General features: G+C 47.1%; 1 protein-coding gene across 2 annotated transcripts in view; it reads left to right on the top strand.

Annotated features, from left to right (window-relative positions):
• Positions 1–1513: 1513 nt before the first annotated feature.
• Positions 1514–17930, top strand: part of CENPS (centromere protein S) — a 38827-nt gene continuing 22410 nt past the window's right edge. For both annotated transcript variants that reach the window (XR_015876485.1, XM_088465131.1), the window contains exons 1-2: positions 1514–1626; positions 10117–10240. Coding sequence is in view for 1 of the 2 variants with exons in the window: in XM_088465131.1 (XP_088321257.1) it covers positions 1588–1626; positions 10117–10240 (163 nt within the window). In the remaining variant the exon portion in view is untranslated. The remainder of the gene's footprint in view (positions 1627–10116; positions 10241–17930) is intronic.

The following is a 17930-nucleotide window of genomic DNA, read 5'->3' as shown; positions in this document are numbered from 1 at the left end:
CTGTGTATATAGGATGCAGTCACCTGTGTATATAGGATGCAGTCATCTGTGTGCTGTGTATATAGGATGCAGTCATCTGTGTGCTGTGTATATAGGATGCTGTCACCTGTGTGCTGTGTATATAGGATGCAGTCACCTGTGTATATAGGATGCAGTCACCTGTGTATATAGGATGCAGTCACCTGTGTATATAGGATGCAGTCACCTGTGTGCTGTGTATATAGGATGCAGTCACCTGTGTGCTGTGTATATAGGATGCAGTCACCTGTGTGCTGTGTATATAGGATGCAGTCACCTGTGTGCTGTGTATATAGGATGCAGTCACCTGTGTGCTGTGTATATAGGATGCTGTCACCTGTGTGCTGTGTATAGGATGCAGTCACCTGTGTGCTGTGTATATAGGATGCAGTCACCTGTGTGCTGTGTATATAGGATGCAGTCACCTGTGTGCTGTGTATATAGGATGCAGTCACCTGTGTGCTGTGTATATAGGATGCAGTCACCTGTGTGCTGTGTATATAGGATTAGTCACCTGTGTGCTGTGTATATAGGATGCTGTCACCTGTGTGCTGTGTATATAGGATGCAGTCACCTGTGTGCTGTGTATATAGGATGCAGTCACCAGTGTGTATAGGATTAGTCACCTGTGTGCTGTGTATATAGGATGCAGTCACCTGTGTATATAGGATGCAGTCACCAGTGTGTATAGGATTAGTCACCTGTGTGCTGTGTATATAGGATGCAGTCACCTGTGTGCTGTGTATATAGGATGCAGTCACCTGTGTATATAGGATGCAGTCACCTGTGTATATAGGATGCAGTCACCTGTGTGCTGTGTATATAGGATGCAGTCACCTGTGTGCTGTGTATATAGGATGCAGTCACCTGTGTATATAGGATGCAGTCACCTGTGTATATAGGATGCAGTCACCTGTGTGCTGTGTATATAGGATGCAGTCACCTGTGTATATAGGATGCAGTCACCTGTGTGCTGTGTATATAGGATGCAGTCACCTGTGTGCTGTGTATATAGGATGCAGTCACCTGTGTGCTGTGTATATAGGATGCAGTCACCTGTGTGCTGTGTATATAGGATGCAGTCACCTGTGTGCTGTGTATATAGGATGCAGTCACCTGTGTATATAGGATGCAGTCACCTGTGTATATAGGATGCAGTCACCTGTGTGCTGTGTATATAGGATGCAGTCACCTGTGTGTTGTGTATATAGGATGCAGTCACCTGTGTGCTGTGTATATAGGATGCAGTCACCTGTGTGAGGTAGGTAATTGATGGAGAGTGTTATACACAGGTGACGTCCAGGGGCAAATTTTGTACCTAGTGGAAGGGTCACATTGGAGGGTATGGGCATGCTGGAACTTCTAGTTCCATAACAGCCAGAGAGCTGGTTAGTAGTGCGATATTCATCTATATAATAATACTGCCTATATATAATAGTATAGTAATAATATATAATACAGCTTCGCGCTGCGGTGCTTTGTCCCAGCCCGGGTCCCGTAGCTGCGGCTCGTGGCGCCAAATCCTCCTCTACGTGACGGTGTGTGACAGCGGAGAGGGTGTAACGGGTCATGGCGTCGGATGGCGAGAGGCAATTCTCCCAGACACAGGTAGTGACCTCTCAGCCCGAACAGGGGTACCGGGCCCCAGCCCCCCAACTGCCGCTCTCTGAGGCGGCTACACATAGCCTCATACTGCCGTACACAGCGCCACCTACTGGCCGCTGCCTGTATAACGGTGCTGCTCATGTGTTACTGTGCGCACAGCGCCACCTACTGACCGTATAACAGCGCTGCTCCTATTTTACTGTGCGCACAGCGCCACCTACTGACCGCTGCCTCTAACAGCGCTGCTCATGTTACTGTGCGCACAGCGCCACCTACTGACCGCTGCCAGTATAACAACGCTGCTCCTGTGTTACTGTGCGCACAGCACCACCTACTGACCGCTGCCTGTATAACAGCGGTGCTCATGTGTTACTGTGCGCAAAGCGCCACCTACTGACCGCTGCCCGTATAGCAGCGCTGCTCGTGATACTGTGTGCACAGCGCCACCTACTGACCATTGCCCGTATAATAGCACTGCTCATGTGTTACTGTGCGCACAGCGCCACCTACTGACCATTGCCTGTATAACAGCGCTGCTCATGTGTTACTGTGCCATCTACTAACCATTGCCTGTATAACAGCACTGCTCATGTATTACTGTGCGCACAGCGCCACCTACTGACCGCTGCCTGTATAACAGCGCTGCTCATGTGTTACTGTGCGCACAAGCGCCACCTACTGACCGCTGCCTGCATGACAGCGCTGCTCCTGTGTTACTGTGCACACAGCGCCACCTACTGACCGCTGCCTGTATAACAGCGCTGCTCGTGTGTTACTGTGCGCAAAGCGCCACCTACTGACCGCTGCCTGCATGACAGCGCTGCTCCTGTGTTACTGTGCACACAGCGCCACCTACTGACCGCTGCCTGTATAACAGCGCTGCTCGTGTGTTACTGTGCGCAAAGCGCCACCTACTGACCGCTGCCCGTATAACAGCGCTGCTCGTGATACTGTGTGCACAGCGCCACCTACTGACCATTGCCCGTATAATAGCACTGCTCATGTGTTACTGTGCGAACAGCGCCACCTACTGACCATTGCCTGTATAACAGCGCTGCTCATGTGTTACTGTGTGCACAGCACCACCTACTGACCGCTACCTGTATAACAGCACTGCTCATATGTTACTGTGCGCACAGTGCCACCTACTGTCCGTTGCTCATGTGTTACTGTGCGCACAGCGCCACCTACTGACCGCTGCCTGTATAACAGCACTGCTCATATGTTACTGTGCGCACAGTGCCACCTACTGACCGCTGCGTGTATAACAGCGCTGCTCATATGTTACTGTGCGCGCAGCGCCACCAACTGACCACTGCCTGTATAACAGCGCTGCTCATGTGTTACTGTGCGCGCGCAGCGCCACCTACTGGGCGCTGCTCATGTGTTACTGTGCGCGTAATGCCACCTACTGACCATTGCCTGTATAACAGCGCTGCTCATGTGTTACTGTGCGCGCGCAGCACCACCTACTGGCCGTTGCTCATGTGTTACTGTGCGCACAGCGCCACCTACTGACCATTGCCTGTATAACAGCGCTGCCCATGTGTTACTGTGCGCGCGCAGCGCCACCTACTTGCCGCTGCTCATGTGTTACTGTGCGCACAGCGCCACCTACTGACCATTGCCTGTATAACAGCGCTGCTCATGTGTTACTGTGCCATCTACTGACCATTACCTGCATAACAGCGCTGCTCATGTGTTACTGTGCACACAGCGCCACCTATTGACCGCTGCCTGTATAACAGCGCTGCTCATGTGTTACTGTGCGCGCAACACCACCTACTGACCACTGCCTGTATAACAGCGCTGCTCATGTGTTACTGTGCGCGCAGCGCCACCAACTGACCACTGCCTATATAACAGCGCTGCTCATGTGTTACTGTGCGCGCGCAGCGCCACCTACTGGCCGCTGCTCATGTGTTACTGTGCACACAGCGCCACCTACTGACCGCTGCCTGTTTAACAGCGCTCCTCATGTGTTACTGTGCACGCAATGCCACCTACTGACCACTGCCTGTTTAACAGCGCTGCTCATGTGTTATTGTGCGCGCAATGCCACCTACTGACCATTGCCTGTATAACGGCGCTGCTCATGTGTTACTGTGCGCGCAATGCCACCTACTGAACACTGCCTGTTTAACAGCGCTGCTCATGTGTTACTGTGCGCGCAATGCCACCTACTGACCATTGCCTGTATAACAGCGCTGCTCATGTGTTACTGTGCGCGCAATGCCACCTACTGACCATTGCCTGTATAACAGCGCTGCTCATGTGTTACTGTGCGCGCAATGCCACCTACTGACCATTGCCTGTATAACAGTGCTGCTCATGTGTTACTGTGCGCACAGCGCCACCTACTGACCATTGCCTGTATAACAGTGCTGCTCATGTGTTACTGTGCGCGCGCAGCGCCACCTAATGGCCGTTGCTCATGTGTTACTGTGCGCACAGCATCACCTACTGACCATTGCCTGTATAACAGCGCTGCTCATGTGTTACTGTGCCATCTACTGACCATTGCCTGTATAACAGCACTGCTCATGTGTTACTGTGCGCACAGCGCCACCTACTGACCGCTGCCTGTATAACAGCGCTGCTCATGTGTTACTGTGCGCGCAACGCCACCTACTGACCACTGCCTGTATAACAGCGCTGCTCATGTGTTACTGTGCGCGCGCAGCGCCACCTACTGGCCACTGCTCTTGTGTTACTGTGCGCACAGCGCCACCTACGGGCCGCTGCCTGTATAACAGCGCTGCTCATGTGTTACTGTGCGCGCAATGCCACCTACTGACCACTACCTGTATAACAGCGCTGCTCATGTGTTACTGTGCGCACGCAGCGCCACCTACTGGCCGTTGCTCATGTGTTACTGTGCGCACAGCGCCACCTACTGACCATTGCCTGTATAACAGCGCTGCTCATGTGTTACTGTGCACGCGCAGCGCCACCTACTGGCCGCTGCTCATGTGTTACTGTGTGCACAGCGCCACCTACTGACCATTGCCTGTATAACAGCGCTGCTCATGTGTTACTGTGTGCACAGCACCACCTACTGACCGCTGCCTGTATAATAGCACTGCTTGTGTTACTGTGCGCACAGCGCCACCTACTGACCATTGCCTGTATAACAGCGCTGCTCATGTGTTACTGTGTGCACAGCGCCACCTACTGACCACTGCCTGTATAACAGCGCTGCTCATGTGTTACTGTGTGCACAGCGCCACCTACTGACCGCTGCGTGTATAACAGCGCTGCTCATGTATTACTGTGCGCACAGCGCCACCTACTTACCATTGCCTGTATAACAGCGCTGCTCATGTGTTACTGTGCCATCTACTGACCATTGCCTGTATAACAGCGCTGCTCATGTGTTACTGTGCGCACAGCGCCACCTACTGACCGCTGCCTGTATAACAGCGCTGCTCATGTGTTACTGTGCCATCTACTGACCATTGCCTGTATAACAGCGCTGCTCATGTATTACTGTGCGCACAGCGCCACCTACTTACCATTGCCTGTATAACAGCGCTGCTCATGTGTTACTGTGCGCGCAACGCCACCTACTGACCACTACCTGTATAACAGCACTGCTCATGTGTTACTGTGCGCACAATGCCACCTACTGACCATTGCCTGTATAACAGCGCTGCTCATGTGTTACTGTGTGCGCAATGCCACCTACTGACCATTGCCTGTATAACAGCGCTGCACATGTGTTACTGTGCGCGCAATGCCACCTACTGACCATTGCCTGTATAACAGCGCTGCACCTGTGTTACTGTTTGCACAGCGCCACCTACTGACCATTGCCTGTATAACAGCGCTGCTCATGTGTTACTGTGTGCACAGCGCCACCTACTGACTGCTGCCTGTATAACCGCTGCTCATGTTACTGTGCGCACAGCACCACCTACTGACCATTGCCTGTATAACAGCGCTGCTCATGTGTTACTGTGCGCACAGCGCCACCTACTGACCATTGCCTGTATAACAGCGCTGCTCATGTGTTACTGTGTGCACAGAGCCACCTACTGACCATTGCCCGTATAATAGCATTGCTCATGTGTTACTGTGCGCACAGCGCCACCTACTGACCATTGCCTGTATAGCAGCGCTGCTCGTGTGTTACTGTGCCATCTACAGACCATTGCCTGTATAACAGCGCTGCTCATGTGTTACTGTGCGCACAGCGCCACCTTCCGACCACTGCCTGTATAACAGTGCTGCTCATGTATTACTGTGCGCACAGCACCACCTACGGGCCGCTGCCTGTATAACAGCGCTGGTTCTGTGTTACTGTGTGCACAGCGCCACCTACTGACCATTGCCTGTGTAACAGCGCTGCTCATGTGTTACTGTGTGCACAGCGCCACCTACTGACTGCTGCCTGCATAACAGCGCTGCTCATGTGTTACTGTGTGCACAGCGCCACCTACTGACTGCTGCCTGCATAACAGCGCTGCTCGTATTACTGTGCGCGCAGCGTCACCTACTGGCCGCTGACTGTACAACAGCGCTGCTCCGCCAAGAGGGAAGTTTGGAGGTGCTGCCCATAGCATCTTATCAAAATCTAGCTCTCATTCACCGATTACTGTCTACAAAATGATAGCCAGGATTTGGTTGGTTGCTATAGGCAACACCTCCACTTTTCCTTTTTGGAAGTGTTAAGGTGCCCATACACCTGCACGACCAGCATACGTTCCGATTCAGCATCCGACTCCCCGGAGCTACCTGGCAGTCCCGGCAGCATTTTTGTTGTTTTTCTGTCGTATGATCGATCCTGTGCCTCACGCGCTCATTAGGGAAACAGTCATTGAAATTACTTGAATTGCCGCACAATGGATCGCATGAACAAAATAAACAGCACGATCTGCACACGATACGATGGAACATATGGGTTGCACAAGTGATCATAAGATCCGATTATCGGATCTTATCTTACTAAAAAAATGCACGATTTTCACAAGATCCATCTTATGACTCATCGAAAATCGGGCAATCGTCCCGAAATCGTGCAGGTGTATGGCCAGCATTAGCCTATGAGAGTGAGGCAGTGACAACCCCAGTCCATGGCTGGGACCTGCTCTCACAGTAGGGCGAGGGCCATCAGATCTGGGATTGTTCTTTGTTAGGCTGTTCTGGGTCCCCTAAGAGCGGAGCCTCCCCAGCCGCCAGCGTCATTATCCCCCCCATCAACCCCCATAGGACAGGGGTGGCCAACCAGTCAGAGGTAAAGAGCCAAAAAATATCTGTAGTCAAGTTAAAGAGCCGATAACAGGCGCGCGCCGAAGGCGTGCATGCAAAAAAGGGGCGTGGCCTAGCTGTCACAAGGCCACACCCCATTTTTTTGTGCACGCCTTTGGCATGACATTCGCAGGAGCATGACCTTGTGTCACACCCCCGTTTCTAGTCACACTGGGGGCGAGCCCGGCACATTGAAAATACACAATTTACATAAACTTCCCAATATAATTTTTTCACTGTTGAAGTGAAAGGAAAAAGCCAGAGCTATATAGAAATCATTGACATAGCCACGTCCACATAAACTACACAGAAACAAGCCAGATCCACATAAACTACACAGAAACAAGCCAGATCCACATAAACTACACAGAAACAAGCCAGATCCACATAAACTACACAGAAACAAGCCAGATCCACATAAACTACACAGAAACAAGCCAGATCCACATATAATACAGAGAAACAACCCACGTTCACATAAACTACACAGAAACAAGCCAGATCCACATAAAATACACAGAAACAAGCCAGATGCACATAAAATACACAGAAACAAGCCACATTCACATATAATACACAGAAACAAGCCAGATCCACATAAGATACACAGAAACAACCCACGTTCACATAAACTACACAGAAACAAGCCAAATCCACATAAACTACACAGAAACAAGCCAGATCCACATAAACTACACAGAAACAACCCACGTTCACATAAACTACACAGAAACAAGCCAGATCCACATATAATACAGAGAAACAACCCACGTTCACATAAACTACACAGAAACAAGCCAGATCCACATAAAATACACAGAAACAAGCCACATTCACATATAATACACAGAAACAAGCCACATTCACATAAAATACACAGAAACAAGCCAGATCCACATATAATACAGAGAAACAACCCACGTTCACATAAACTACACAGAAACAAGCCAGATCCACATAAAATACACAGAAACAAGCCACATTCACATATAATACACAGAAACAAGCCACGTTCACATAAAATACATAAAAACAAGGCAGATCCACATAAAATACACAAACAAGCCACATTCACATAAAATACACAGAAAAAATCCAGATCCACGCAAAATACACAGAAACAAGCCACGTTCACATAACATACACAGAAACAAGCCAGATCCACATAAGATACACAGAAACAAGCCACGTTCACATAAAATACACAGAAACAAGCCAGATCCACATAAAATACACAGACACAAGCCACGTTCACATAAAATACACAGAAACAAGGCAGATCCACATAAAATACACAGAAACAAGCCACGTTCACATAAAATACACAGAAACAAGGCAGATCCACATAAAATACACAGACACAAGCCACGTTCACATAAAATACACAGAAACAAGCCACGTTCACATAAAATACACAGAAACAAGGCAGATCCACATAAAATACACAGACACAAGCCACGTTCACATAAAATACACAGAAACAAGCCACGTTCACATAAAATACACAGAAACAAGCCACGTTCACATAAAATACATAAAAAACCCACATCCACATAAAATACAATTTGAAATCCAGAACCATATAAAATACATTGAAAAAGCAAGATTCGCATAATACACACTTCAGCTTCTCCATGTGTCACTCCAGCCCCCTCCCTTGTCATTCCAGCCCACATTCATGTAATTGCAGCCCCTCATGTGTCACTCCAGCCCTCCCCCCCACCCCCCGGCGTTATTTCAACAGCCCCACACTGCCCCCATAAGTATGAAAGCAGGCATCATCCCCCCCCACTGGCTCTCAGGCAGTAGAGCCCATTATGTTGTGCCCCATATGCAATGCCCCCAGTAGTTGTGGCCCTTATGCAATGCCCCCAGTAGTTGTGCCCCTTATGCAATGCCCCCAGTAGTTGTGCCAAATTATACAATGCCCCCAGTAGTTGTGCCCATTATGCAATGCCCCCTGTAGTTGTGCCCATTAATTAATGGCCCCAGTAGTTGTGGCCTTTATGCAATGCCCCCAGTAGCTGTGCCTATTATGCAATGCCCCCAGTAGCTGTGCCTATTATGCAATGCCCCCTGTAGTTGTGCCTATTAAGCAATGCCCCCTGTAGTTGTGCCCCTTCTGCAATGTCCCTAGTAGTTGTGCCCCCCTAAGGTAGTGTCCCCAGTACTAGCTTCCTCTCCCTGCCCACACCCCTATGAAGAAAATTACCTGTCTTCATGCTGGCATCACTCTACACCATCAGGGCTCCCGAGTCCCGCTGTCGCTGCTGCTACCGCTGCCTGCTGGATCTAACTGGATCCAGCAGGCGCTCGGGCTCCTCACTTCGTGGGTGACGCCATAACATTACCCGCGCACTGCATCACTGGGAACGCTGCCCTCTAAAGCGATCAGAGGCTTCTTTAGTCAGTACCAGTCTGCCGCGCCGCAAGGAAAACACAAGAGCCGTGGGTTGGCCACCCCTGCCTTAGGACCCTACAGCCATTTACACCAATGTTCTATCTTCCGGATCATGACTGGGGGAAGCACAATCCTGAGGCGTTGAGCATTTGCTAGAAAATACAACTTGGAGAATAGTGGAAACTTTGAAAACGATATTTGAGGTGTTATCTGTGTATTGGGGAGATTAGTATAGTACAGTATGGCTGCTCAGGGAAGGGGCCGCGTCCTCTGTGTCAGCTGTCCGTGAGCATACAGCGCTTATCCATCGCCTCTCAATAAATCCACAAACGCCTCCTGCGACGGTGGCTCAGCGTGAGCAGGTGGCACAGCGCGGGGATCTGTGTGGGGGCACAGCGCGGGGTTCTGTGTGGGGGCGCAGCGCGGGGTTCTGTGTGGGGGCGCAGCGCGGGGATCTGTGTGGGGGCGCAGCGCGGGGATCTGTGTGGGGGCGCAGCGCGGGGATCTGTGTGGGGGCGCAGCGTGGGGATCTGTGTGGTGGCGCAGCGCGGGGATCTGTGTGGTGGCGCAGCGCGGGGGATCTGTGTGGTGGCGCAGCGCGGGGGATCTGTGTGGTGGCACAGCGCGGGGTCTCTGTATGTCATTGCAGGGAAGAAAGCTGTGCCATGCAGCTGATCATGTCATTACATATATAGCGGGTTGTGCTGTACCATATGGAATATGTTGGTTATGTGCGATGTGAGGCGGTGTCGCGGCCAGTGGACATATTGCTCGTATTGTTTGCACCCTCCGTGTAATTTGGGTGGACAGCGCTAATCCCTGTTTGTACCTGGCTTTTGCAGCGCCTGAAGGCGGCTGTCCATTATACGGTGGGACACCTGTGCCAGGAGATCGCTGACGATAAGGAAATTACCTTCAGTAAACAGTCTATTGCTGCCATTTCCGAAATCACCTTCAGACAGTGCGGTGAGTACAGCGTCCGGGAGACCGAGCGGGCGTCACTAAGGGGTTATATATCACTTTTATTCAATTCCACCTTTTATTAGTAACCTGAAGGAAGCGCACGATACAGACGTTACACACCCACCCTGCCCCCTCATATATACAGATATCAGTACATAACACCCTGACCCCTGCACCCTCATATATACAGTTATCAGTACATAACACCCTGCCCCCTGCACCCTCATATATACAGTTATCAGTACATAACACCCTGACCCCTGCACCCTCCTATATACAGTTATCAATACATATAGTAAGACCCTGACCCCTGCACCCTCCTATATACAGTTATCAATACATATAGTAAGACCCTGACCCCTGCACCCTCATATATACAGTTATCAGTACATAACACCCTGACCCCTGCACCCTCATATATACAGTTATCAATACATATAGTAACACCCTGACCCCTGCACCCTCATATATACAGTTATCAGTACATAACACCCTGACCCCTGCACCCTCATATATACAGTTATCAGTACATAACACCCTGCCCCCTGCACCCTCATATATACAGTTATCAGTACATAACACCCTGACCGATGCACCCTCCTATATACAGTTATCAATACATATAGTAACATCCTGCCCCCTGCACCCTCATATATACAGTTATCATTACATATAGTAACACCCTGACCCCTGCACCCTCATATATACAGTTACCAATACATATAGTAATACCCTGCCCCCTGCACCCTCATATCTACAGTTATCAATACATATAGTAACATCCTGCCCCCTGCACCCTCATATATACAGTTATCAATACATATAGTAACACCCTGACCCCTGCACCCTCATATATACAGTTACCAATACATATAGTAATAGCCTGCCCCCTGCACTCTCATATATACAGTTATCAATACATAACACCCTAGTGTTCCCTCTAGCTCTGGTGACAGGCAGGGTGCCGGAGCTAGAGAGGGCAATCTTGTGCGCGCGACGAAGGCGCGCGAGCGTCCGAAAAGGGGGCGTGTCTATAAGACGCGTCCCCTTTTCGTCATACTTGGGGGCGTGCCCGGCGCTTACGGACATGCCGGGCAGCCCCCAAGCGCTGCAGAAAGGGAGAATAGACGCCGGGCCCCTGACCCCTGCACCCTCATATATACAGTAATCAATACATAACACCCTGCACCCTCATATATACAGTTATCAATACATATAGTAACATCCTGACCCCTGCACCCTCATATATACAGCTATCAGTACATATAGTAACATCCTGCCACCTGCACCCTCATATATACAGTTATCAGTACATATAGTAACACCCTGCCCCCTCATATATACAGTTATCAGTACATATAGAAACACCCTGACCCCTGCCCCCTCATATATACAGTTATCAATACATAACACCCTGACCCCTGCACCCTCATATATACAGTTATCAATACATAACACCCTGACCCCTGCACCCTCATATATACAGTTATCAATACATAACACCCTGACCGATGCACCCTCATATATACAGTTATCAATACATAACACCCTGACCGATGCACCCCCATATATACAGTTATCAGTACATATAGCAACATCCTGCCCCCTGCACCCTCATATATACAGATATCAGTATATATAGTAACACCCTGACCCCTGCACCCTCATATTTACAATTATCAGTACATATAGTAACATCCTGCCCCCTGCACCCTCATATATACAGCTATCAGTAATATAGTAAGACCCTGACGCCTGCACCCTCATATATACAATTATCAGTACATATAGTAACATTCTGCCCCCTGCACCCCCATATATACAGTTTTCAGTACATATAGTAACATCCTGCCCCCTGCACTCTCATATATACAGTTATCAGTACATATAGTAATATCCTGCCCCCTGCACTCTCATATATACAGTTATCAGTACATATAGTAACATCCTGCCCCCTGCACCCTCATAAATACAGTTATCAATACATATAGTAAGACCCTGACCCCTGCACCCTCATATATACAGTAATCAATACATAACACCCTGCTCCCTCATATATACAGTTATCAATACATATAGTAACATCCTGACCCCTGCACCCTCATATATACAGCTATCAGTACATATAGTAACATCCTGCCACCTGCACCCTCATATATACAGTTATCAGTACATATAGTAACACCCTGCCCCCTCATATATACACTTATCAGTACATAACACCCTGACCCCTGCACCCTCATATATACAGTTATCAATACATAACACCCTGACCGATGCACCCCCATATATACAGTTATCAGTACATATAGCAACATCCTGCCCCCTGCACCCTCATATATACAGATATCAGTACATATAGTAACACTATATATACACTATTATTACCACATATAGAAACACCCTGAGCTCCTGTATACCCATATACACTATTATTACCACATATAGTAACACCCTGAGCTCCTGTACCCCCCATATACACTGTTATTACCACATATAGTAACACCCTGAGCTCCTGTATCCCCCATATACACTGTTACTATCACATAGTAACACCCTGAGCTCCTGTATCCCCATATACACTGTTATTACTGCATATAGTAACACCCTGAGCTCCTGTATACCCCATATACTGTTATTACCACATATAGTACCCTGAGCTCCTGTGTTCCCATATACACTATTATTACCACATATAGTAACACCCTGAGCTCCTGTATACCCATATACACTGTTATTACCACATATAGTACCCTGAGCTCCTCCATCCCCATATACATTGTTATTACTGCATATAGTAACACCCTGAGCTCCTGTATCACCATATACACTGTTATTACTGCATATAGTAACACCCTGAGCTCCTGTACCCCCATATACACTGTTATTACCACATATAGTAACACCCTGAAATCCAGTATCCCCCATATACACTGCTATTACCACATATAGTAACACCCTGAGCTCCTCCATCCCCATATACACTGTTATTACAGCATATAGTAACACCCTGAGCTCCTGTATCCCCATATACACTGTTATTACCACATATAGTAACACCCTGAGCTCCGGTATCCCCATATACACTGTTATTACCACATATAGTAACACCCTGAGCTCCTATATCCCCCATATACACTGTTATTACCACATATAGTAACACACTGAGCTCCTGTATCCCCCATATACACTGTTATTACAGCATATAGTAACACCCTGAGCTCCTGTATCCCCATATACACTGTTACCACATATAGTAACACCCTGAGCTCCTCCATCTCCATATACACTATTATTACCACATATAGTAACACCCTGAGCTCCTGTATCCCCATATACACTGTTATTACCACATATAGTAACACCCTGAAATCCAGTATCCCCCATATACACTGTTATTACCACATATAGTAACACCCTGAGCTCCTGTATCACCACATACACAGTTATTACCACATATAGTAACACCCTGACCTCCTTTATCCCCATATACACTATTACCGCATATAGTAACACCCTGAGCTCCTCCATCCCCATATACACTATTATTACCGCATATAGTAACACCCTGAGCTCCTGTATCCCCATATACACTATTATTACCACATATAGTAACACCCTGAGCTCCTGTATCCCCATATACACTGTTATTACCTCATATAGTAACACCCTGAGCTCCTCCATCCCCATATACACTATTATTACCACATATAGTAACACCCTGAGCTCCTGTATCCCCATATACACTGTTATTACCGCATATAGTAACACCCTGAGCTCCTGTACCCCCCATATACACTGTTATTACCGCATATAGTAACACCCTGAGCTCCTGTATCCCCATATACACTGTTATTACCACATATAGAAACACCCTGAGCTCCTGTATACCCCATATACTGTTATTACCACATATAGTACCCTGAGCTCCTGTACCCCATATACACTATTATTACCACATATAGTAACACCCTGAGCTCCTGTATCCCCCATATACACTGTTATTACCACATATAGTAACACCCTGAGCTCCTCCATCCCCATACACACTGTTATCACTGCATATAGTAACACCCTGAGCTCCTGTATACCCATATACACTGTTATTACCACATATAGTACCCTGAGCTCCTCCATCCCCATATACACTGTTATTACTGCATATAGTAACACCCTGAGCTACTGTGTCCCCATATACACTGTTATTACCGCATATAGTAACACCCTGAGCTCCTGTATCCCCCATATACACTATTATTACCACATATAGTAACACCCTGAGCTCCTGTATCCCCCATATACACTACTATTACCACATATAGTAACACCCTGAGCTCCTGTACCCCCATATACACTGTTATTACCGCATATAGTAACACCCTGAGCTCCTGTACCCCCATATACACTGTTATTACCGCATATAGTAACACCCTGAGCTCCTGTATCCCCCATACACACTGTAATTACAGCATATAGTAACACCCTGAGCTCCTGTATCCCCAATATACACTGTTATTACCACATATAGTAACACCCTGAGCTCCTGTACCCCCATATACACTATTATTACCACATATAGTAACACACTGAGCTCCTGTAACCCCCATATACACTACTATTACCACATATAGTAACACCCTGAGCTCCTGTACCCACATATACACTGTTATTACCGCATATAGTAACACCCTGAGCTCCTGTACCCCCATATACACTGTTATTACCACATATACTAACACCCTGAGCTCCTGTATCCCCCATATACACTATTATTACCACATATAGTAACACCCTGAGCTCCTGTTCCCCATATATACTATTATTACCACATATAGTAACACCCTGAGCTCCTGTAACCCCCATATACACTATTATTACCACATATATTAACACCCTGAGCTCCTGTATACCCCATATATACTATTATAACCACATATAGTAACACCCTGAGCTCCTGTATCCCCATATACACTATTATTACCACATATAGTAACACCCTGAGCTCCTCCATCCCCATACACACTGTTATCACTGCATATAGTAATACCCTGAGCTCCTGTATCCCCAATATACACTGTTATTACCACATATAGTAACACCCTGAGCTCCTGTATCACCATATACACTATTATTACCGTATATAGTAACACCCTGAGCTCCTCCATATACACTGTTATTACCACATATAGTAACACCCTGAGCTCCTGTATCCCCATATACACTGTTATTACCGCATATAGTAACACCCTGAGCTCCTGTATCACCATATACACTGTTACTACCACATATAGTAACACCGTGAGCTCCTCCATATACACTATTATTACCACATATAGTAACACCCTGAGCTCCTGTATACCCCATATATACTATTATTACCACATATAGTAACACCCTGAGCTCCTGTATCCCCATATACACTGTTATTACCACATATAGTAACACCCTGAGCTCCTGTATCCCCATATACACTGTTATTACCACATATAGTAACACCCTGAGCTCCTGTATACCCCATATACACTGTTATTACCGCATATAGTAATACCCTGAGCTCCTGTACCCCCCATATACACTGTTATTACTGCATATACTAACACCCTGAGCTCCTGTATCCCCATATACACTATTATTACCACATATAGTAACAGCCTGAGCTCCTGTATCCCCCATATACACTGTTACTACCACATATACTAACACCCTGAGCTCCTGTATCCCCCATATACACTGTTATTACACCATATAGTAACACCCTGAGCTCCTGTACCCCCATATACACTGTTATTACCACATATAGTAACACCCTGAGCTCCTGTACCCCCATATACACTGCTATTACCACATATAGTAACACCCTGAGCTCCTCCATCCCCATATACACTGTTATTACCACATATAGTAACACCCTGAGCTCCTCCATCCCCATATACACTATTACCGTATATAGTAACACCCTGAGCTCCTGTATCCCCCATATACACTATTATTACCGCATATAGTAACACCCTGAGCTCCTGTATCACCATATACACTATTATTACTACATATAGTAACACCCTGAGCTCCTGTACCCCCATATACACTGTTATTACCACATATAGTAACACCCTGAGCTCCTCCATCCCCATATACACTATTATTACCACATATAGTAACACCCTGAGCTCCTGTACCCCCATATACACTGTTATTACCACATATAGTAACACCCTGAGCTCCTCCATCCCCATATACACTGTTATTACCACATATAGTAACACCCTGAGCTCCTCCATCCCCATATACACTGTTATTACCACATATAGTAACACCCTGAGCTCCTGTATCCCCCATATACACTGTTATTACCGCATATAGTAACACCCTGAGCTCCTGTATCACCATATACACTATTATTACCACATATAGTAACACCCTGAGCTCCTGTACCCCCATATACACTGTTATTACCACATATAGTAACACCCTGAGCTCCTCCATCCCCATATACACTATTATTACCACATATAGTAACACCCTGAGCTCCTGTACCCCCATATACACTGTTATTACCACATATAGTAACACCCTGAGCTCCTCCATCCCCATATACACTGTTATTACCACATATAGTAACACCCTGAGCTCCTCCATCCCCATATACACTATTACCGTATATAGTAACACCCTGAGCTCCTGTATCCCCCATATACACTGTTATTACCGCATATAGTAACACCCTGAGCTCCTGTATCACCATATACACTATTATTACCACATATAGTAACACCCTGAGCTCCTGTACCCCCATATACACTGTTATTACCACATATAGTAACACCCTGAGCTCCTCCATCCCCATGTACACTATTATTACCACATATAGTAACACCCTGAGCTCCTGTACCCCCATATACACTGTTATTACCACATATAGTAACACCCTGAGCTCCTCCATCCCCATGTACACTATTATTACCACATATAGTAACACCCTGAGCTCCTGTACCCCCATATATACTGTTATTACCACATATAGTAACACCCTGAGCTCCTGTGTCCCCATATACACTGTTATTACCACATATAGTAACACCCTGAGCCCCTGTACCCCCATATACACTGTTATTACCACATATAGTAACACCCTGAGCTCCTGTATCCCCATATACACTATTATTACCACATATAGTAACACCCTGAGCTCCTCCATACCATATACACTGTTATTACCTCATATAGTAACACCCTGAGCTCCTGTACCCCCCATATACACTGTTATTACCACATATAGTAACACCCTGAGCTCCTGTACCCCCATATACACTGTTATTACCTCATATAGTAACACCCTGAGCTCCTGTACCCCCATATACACTGTTATTACCTCATATAGTAACACCCTGAACTCCTGTATACCCCATATACACTATTATTACCACATATAGTAACACCCTGAGCTCCTGTATCACCATATACACTGTTATTACTGCATATAGTAACACCCTGAGCTCCTGTATACCCCATATATACTATTATTACCACATATAGTAACACCCTGAGCTCCTGTATCCCCATATACACTGTTATTACCACATATAGTAACACCCTGAGCTCCTGTATCCCCATATACACTGTTATTACCACATATAGTAACACCCTGAGCTCCTCCATCCCCATATACACTGTTATTACCACATACAGTAACACC

The sequence above is a fragment of the Taudactylus pleione genome, unplaced genomic scaffold (genome assembly GCF_031769625.1).
Source record: "Taudactylus pleione unplaced genomic scaffold, aTauple2 ptg001867l, whole genome shotgun sequence".
Taxonomy (NCBI): domain Eukaryota; kingdom Metazoa; phylum Chordata; class Amphibia; order Anura; family Myobatrachidae; genus Taudactylus; species Taudactylus pleione.
This window is presented reverse-complemented; position numbering and strand designations above follow the sequence as displayed.